The 7,133-nt window shown below is 33.1% G+C and overlaps 1 protein-coding gene across 1 annotated transcript; it reads left to right on the forward strand.

The window, feature by feature from the left end:
• The first annotated feature begins 3,856 nt into the window (after positions 1-3,856).
• On the forward strand, positions 3,857-5,626 carry LOC114423039. Its single transcript, XM_028389644.1, has 2 exons — positions 3,857-5,045; positions 5,375-5,626. The coding sequence occupies exons 1-2, from the start codon at positions 4,166-4,168 to the stop codon at positions 5,440-5,442; spliced, it is 948 nt and encodes a 315-aa protein (XP_028245445.1). The 5' UTR covers positions 3,857-4,165; the 3' UTR covers positions 5,443-5,626.
• The last annotated feature ends 1,507 nt before the right edge of the window (positions 5,627-7,133 follow it).

The following is a 7,133-nucleotide window of genomic DNA, read 5'->3' on the forward strand; positions in this document are numbered from 1 at the left end:
GATTCAACCTTCACCATCCTTCTTAGACTCACATGAAGATCTAGCTAACATTGTGACATCAACTCAATGATGCTCTACTTTCTTGTGAGCTAAGTTGGGGGTAGAGTGGTCCCATGTTCCCGTTTTTGTAAGTGGGAATTCTGAGAATGGAAAGAGGGATCAATTCTTTCCAATAGTTAGCTTAGCATATGCATGCCTAACTGCTGAGCTAGTGTAAACTTGCATTCCCATTAATTAGACATTAGACTTAGGTGAAATTGAAATGCCCTTTATTTTTGTGTCGGGGCCTCATGGGGTGGTAATCACGCACAGTATGTATATGCATGCCATATAATCAATTTAATTCCATGCTTATATATTTTTTCATTTCTTATAGGTGTGTGATATTATCTACTGCAACTGAAAAAAGTGGATGGTTGGATGGACAAGTGATTGCTGTGTTTGTTGTGTAGTCCTTAATTTTTTATACCTTGCAAAATGCAAGAGATGAGATCCGGAGAAAACGCGTGAAATTCAATGATTTTCTCAAGGGAAATATCTCATAAAATGATGACAAATATGATAGATGATTCTTTGTGGGCTATAACCTATAAGCTCCAAGAGTCCAAGGCCATATTGAAATGACGGCTTCCTTAATAATGTCTTGCGTTTCAGACCTTACTAACACCAACATTCTGCAATTTTTTATCCATCATTATCCATTAACAGAAAGCTTAGTGAAGTTGGAGAGAGAAATGTATGGTAAGAACCTAGAAGGGTTCAAGATTGTAATTTTGTTTTTTTAATCCGTAAGAATAAAAGATAAAAATTAAAAAATTTATAATAATTTATACATTTTACTCATTCAATTAAATTATATTTTATTGATTGTGTGCATGGGCATGTTTGTATTTTCTTTTTAGTTAAATGATGATAAAATGTGGGAAAAACAATATCTTAAATTTACAACGAATGCAAGTCAAGAGTAATTTTGAGGGTCTCAAATATATATGGAGAGAGAGACTACACAGAAATTGTTTTTTTTTTTTTGTATAAATCCGTTAAAAGGATCATGTAAAGGTGAATATTCTTGAATTTGGGTTTCTAACGTGTATAAAATACGTAAAATTCTGAAATTACAAGGTTGAACGCAAAAAATTGATGCGAGGACGTGATAACTCAAAACAAGCGCCAAAAACGTCAAAAACTCATGTATAGTTGAATAGGTTTGGCTTATAATTACCTTAGAAAAATCCAAAAACTTTTACATAGAGCGTGATTATTAGTTAATGACGAAGTGAATCTTATATACACTTGAAAAATATTATTGAACCTAAAATTTTGTTCGATTCTCCTTTGCCTGAATTAGGTGGAACCTCCAATTATATAATTATTATATATAGCTTTTTTTCTCTATTCTTGTGAAGTTGTGATCCACTTTACCTAATTAAATTCCTAATCATCTTTACGCTACCTTGGAACAGTGAACCATCTTGTATGTTAGACATATAATCAAATAGATATTTTATTCATATATATAAACACACACACACACAATACCCTTTAAACCTTTTAAACATAAAACATATATATCATTAATAATTTTTCCATAACTTATGGATTTAATTTATTATTATTCACCTCGAGGGACTGCCAGTGCCAATAAAATTATACAAAAAATTCCTCATATTATCTAACTTAATCTAATTAATAAAAATTTAATAAAGACATTTCCATCCCACTGCAAAAAAGGGGACAGAAGCTATGCCCATAAAGAACATTGCTACTTGATAAAAGGCTTTGTCACACAAAAGTGTATGACAGAAAAGTGAGACATCATATTAGCAAAGAGATAACATTGATTGTTACTACGAAACCACTATTTTCTCCACCACTCAATAGGATTTTTTTAGCCTTTTTTGCTTTTATCTCGTCAAAATTTCAACTATAATTTCTGAGTTCAACCGCGTTTTCTTGTTTCTCTTTCTAATAGTAAAGAAAAAGAATGTATCCCATTAGATTCTGAATTCTATTCAGAGAAAAAAGAAACCATGCAATCAAAGGGATTTTAGTGTTTCCCAACCGAATAGAGTAGTGAGTGCATGCCAGGGTCGATATCAATAGTTTAAATGTTAATTTCATTTGGATAACGTATGTACCAAGCATAAGCTACAAACAAAGTAACAACTATTAATATAGCTCATTTTGAAAAACAAAACATCAAACTACATACTTGATTTATTTGGTAAATTATCCCACATTTCAATGAATTTAATTTTGATACAGTATTAATAGTAAAAAATTATATTGTCAGACAGTTAAAAATTATCCTATATATATGACTTTTAAAAATTATAAAAGTCAACATATATGATAATCGATAATTAAATTGATAATATAACAAAAATATTTATATTATCAGCACATTATCATTCAATATATATATATATATATATATTCATAAACAAGTATTTGATATTTGATAATGAAATAGTTAATTTATAATAGATTATTTTAACTAAATTTATATAGAACTATGGAACCGGCAGGTTTAATTAAATAGTTTAGTGTACTTTGCTACCACCCCTTGTCCAGTCATTTGGATACATCACGAATTGAAGTAACGAAAAAAATAAAAAATAAAAAATATTAATGAGTGAAACATGATATAACAAATCATAGTACTCTTGATTATTTTAGTGAATGAAAGGGAAAGAAAACGGCATGTGCTTCTTTAGAAAAAGGAAAGAAAATGATAGTACTCATACTATCTATATCTTCGTTTTTTTTTATTAATTTAGTTGAACATTTTATTTCATGTACAAAAAATCAACAAAACATTGTTTTTACTAAAAAAATCATATATGTCTGGTATTAGCTTTCATTATATAATGTTTGTTTAACAAAAAAAAATTATATATTATGATTGAATAACTGTGTTCAAATTTTTATGTATAATTATTTTTGTCTTTAAAAAATTAGTGGGTTAAATGAACAAGGGAGTTAAATAGTTTAGTGCGCATCATCCCACATTTCCTTCGATCAATCAGGTTAACGAGTTAGGAAATGAGTAATGAGGAAAAAAATAAAGAATAAACTTTAAGAAAAGATTTTTAAAAAAAAAAGATATTTACAATGGTTATTAAGTTTTAGCTTCTTTCTATCCAAACTATATTCTTTTTGGGAAAAGTTAATAAAGAAAAAAAGTGACCAAAAATGAGGAAGTAATTGTGACATGTGTGGGCACTTATTGATAGACTTACCCTAAAAGAAGAGTCCAGCCTGCTGCATCTCATGTGGTCTAGGTGAAGTTTCACATTCTGAAAAGTAAAATACAACTAAAAGTGTTGAACAGCTTAACGCCATTTGGAACCTTAAATCAATGTCTTGGATTGGATGGACATGGAATCGCTGCATCAAACTCAAAGGTAAAACGTGAACAGGTTCCATGAATAATAATAAATAAAAAGCCTAAACTGTATCCAAAGGTTCTCACATACATTCTGAGGTTGTGTTTGGTTAAAAAAAGGAAATAAATCAAGGAAGATGGAAATTTGGGGGTGTGTTTTGTGTGAATTTGGAGGGAGTAAAATTATAAATTAATTTTTTCTTGTAGTAAAATCGATTCTTTTGAAAAACAAATCATTTTTCTAGGAAAAAAATGATTTTTTTGAATTTTCAGACAAAAAAATGATTTTCTTTGACATAAAAAAATATTTTTCTCTATTTTTTAAAACCAAACAATAAAACATATATCATCATTTTTACTTTATTTCTATTTTTTCAAATTATCTCTCATTTATTTCTCTCCACTTTATTTATTTCCTCTAAATCAAACAAAGTCTCATTCATTAAGATCATGCATTTGAGTTAAGGGCAAAAGCAAAACAACTTTTTTTTGGTGCATACAAGATCATCGTCTAGGTCTCTGTACCCTATAGGTCCACACCCCATTTAGCTTTTTTATTCCATGCCTTCTTCTCACGCCATACACCCCACAATAACACTCTTTCTTTTCTTAAGCCCCTCATGCATGGTGGCCCGTTCAGTCCCATCAATTTTTCTCTCCTTTTTTATCATCATCCAAATGCTGCCTAAACCTTAATGCTTTCTCTTCCATCATGGCCTTGATTTTCTTGTTATTTCCATTCCCCTCGGAACGGTAGTTAACGAGAAGAGAAAAACAATGGATGAAACTAAAATTCTCTTAGAGTTGAAGTCCGTTTCGTCCTTATGTGTTCATAGCTTCATCAACCTTCTATGCGAAGAAACTATTTCTTTTCTCTCAGTGTTCTCTTCAGATCCTCTGTTTCATTGCATCGTGGCGTTTTGCACCTTGGTTTTCCTCTATTTGCCACACCTTTTCTTGAAAATAATTCTATCTCCAGTGCCCATTCTCACTGCGATTCTCCTTCTCTCTATTCTCCGTCTCGGTGCAATTCAAAGGTTACAACATGAAAGAAGGGAGAATCATGTGAAACACGAAGAACAACCCATCGTTTACGAAGAAAACAAGGGAAGTAAATACAAGGGAGAGAAACAGAGTCCATGTACCATTGAACCTGACGAAACAAAGTCCGTAGAACAAGTGCACCAATGGGTCCATTCAGAAACAGAGGTCATTTCCGACATGGGTTTTGAATCAAGTTCTCGTTTTGTTGAATGGAACGTGAAAGCACCGTTGGAAGTGATATATGAAGAGTATGGTGAAGGTGAAGAAGCAGGGGATGATGCAAACGAGAACGTGGGTATTATGAGGTACCCTTCGTTGTCGCGTTTTTACCCGGAATCGGATTCCGATAGCGAATCGGAGAGTGAGTTTCCGGCGATCGGAGATTGGGACTCGCCGGAGGACCTTGAGTTTCGCTGGGGTGAAGAAGAAGAAGATGATGGTGATGATGATGATGAAGAAGAAGAAGACAGAGAAGGGTTGATTGAGATAGCTCTCGATGGATGCAAGAGGAAGAGGAACTTGGAATTTAACTTTGATGAAGAGAATTTGATTGAGATCGATATTTCTCCGTCGAGGTACAGAGAACTTTCCGGCGACGACGAGGTGTTTTCCGGTGAGATCAGCTACAACTAATGTGACATTAATTCGAGATTGACGTAGTGGATTATTGTGTTTTTTGAGGTTGGTGAAAAGGGAAACCAGATGATAGGAATCTGTGTTTTTATTATTTCTTATTGTAAAAAAATTTAGTGGGATTTTGGTGCTTGCCTGTTTTGGACGTGGTTACCGTTTTATTAAATTTATGATGCATGTACAATAATTTACTAAACCCAAACTCTCAAAGGTTTCTGTTTCATTGATAATGTACTATTCTTGTATATGGTTGTTCCACTTCCCGGATCCCTCCTTCCATACCCAAATAAAAATAATAATGTGTTGCAGGTATACGTGGCATTTGTAGTAGTGAACTGAGGATGAAACTATTCCAGCATGAAACTCCACCTCCATGAAGTGGTCTGCGGGTCGTAGAAAAGTTCATAGACAACAAGTAAGGCACACACATGACACATGTGTACATAGCAAATTAAGGATTTAAGGGCAATGTTTGATGGCTAATATTCTCTTTTATTATGCAATTAACTTTTATCTTCTTGTTACGTTTAACTTGTAAAAAATAAAAAAATGTTCTAAGGATGTGGAATTACCGCTAGAGGCCTATATAAATCAATAAATTGATTGATAAAGAAGGACAAAATAATGAAATAGTTTTTTTTTTTTTTTGTAATCTAAGAAATTTACATTTTTATGGGGGTATGTAACGTTTGGGTTAACCTCAATCAAAGCTCAAATTCTATATTAGTTGTTGCTTTGTCAAGTTCCATCTAATCTCCAACTTGGAAATTGAGAGCTATTCACTGTCCAAGTTCATGTCAACTGGAACATGAGTAAGACTTCCTTAGTCACCATGAAGCCAAACCCATTTTGCATAAATGAGTGGAGATCGGATTTCCTGCGATAATCCTAGTTCAGCCAACCACTCAAATCCTTCCTAGCTAATTCGTGTTGGATTAACCTTAACTTTGGTTTGCACTCTTGCTATAAAATACTTGCAAGCTTAAGCAAGGAAGACATCTTCATCCTTTGAACTTTGAAGTCTCAATCTAGGCTAGTGCAATTTCTTGACTATAATTTTTGTATGCTAGTCAGTAGTCAGGCAACCAAAACTCGTGCGTAAACAGGGCGCAAGCAAATGAATTCACCCTTCCGTACTTGAAAAGATATATACATACCTTTCTTCTTAGAAGAAAAAAAAAATCAAACTTCAAGGTAATTACCTTATACTTTCGTTTCATTTGAATGCAGAGAGAAAACGAGAGGAAAAAAATATTTTGAGAAAAAAATAATTATTATATTTTGTTTGGTTAAAATAAGGGGAGAAGAAAAAGAAAAATATAATTATATTACATTATTGATGGTGTTGTGTTTGGTTGCATGGGCGAGAGTGATGGTGGCGATGAAGATTCATGGAGGAGGTAGTGGGAGAGAGGAAGAAGAAGGATAGAAAGGACTAATTAGAAATTTTGGAGGTGCAACAAGAAAAAAATAAGATGCGCCTGAAGTCTATAGATAAAACCCTACATGAAGAAGACGTTGGGTTTAGGGACATGCTAGGTGCACCCAGCAACATTGCTAGTGCACCCAGCAATTAGGTGAATGGGCAAAATTGCCCTTGTGTTAAAAAAAATAATTTCTTCTTCCAGAAGATTTCCGGAAGAAGGTTCTTCCGGATGAACAATTTGTTCTATCGAAAGAACCTTCTTCCGATAACTTCTCTAGAAGAAGGTTCTTCTGATAGAATAAATTGTTCTACCGGAAGAACCTTCTTCCGAAAGAAGGAATTATTTTTTTAATACAAGGGCAATTTTGCCCATTTACCTAATTGCTGGGTGCACCAGCAATGTTGCTGGGTGCACCTAGCATGTCCCTTGGGTTTATCGGAGAGATTTGGGCTTAAATTTGACAACTAAAGCTCCTCAACCCAAGAATGTGATACCCAACCCATCAAGCTGGACATCAGTAAGGCCCATATTTGGTAAATAATTGTTTCAGATAAATAGCACTCTCTCAAAAAGTTGTTAAAAATAAACAATTTTTTTTTCTAGAATGAGATGAATCAAACAAACTTAATTTCAGTATTACA

This window comes from Glycine soja, chromosome 8 (assembly GCF_004193775.1).
Source record: "Glycine soja cultivar W05 chromosome 8, ASM419377v2, whole genome shotgun sequence".
Taxonomy (NCBI): domain Eukaryota; kingdom Viridiplantae; phylum Streptophyta; class Magnoliopsida; order Fabales; family Fabaceae; genus Glycine; species Glycine soja.

Coding starts and splice junctions, on each gene's coding strand:
- LOC114423039 (XM_028389644.1), top strand. CDS start 4,166: ATGGATGAAACTAAAATTCTCTTAGAGTTGAAGTCCGTTTCGTCCTTA. Junction 5,046..5,374: donor CGACGACGAGGTGTTTTCCG/GTGAGATCAGCT, acceptor AATGTGTTGCAG/GTATACGTGGCATTTGTAGT.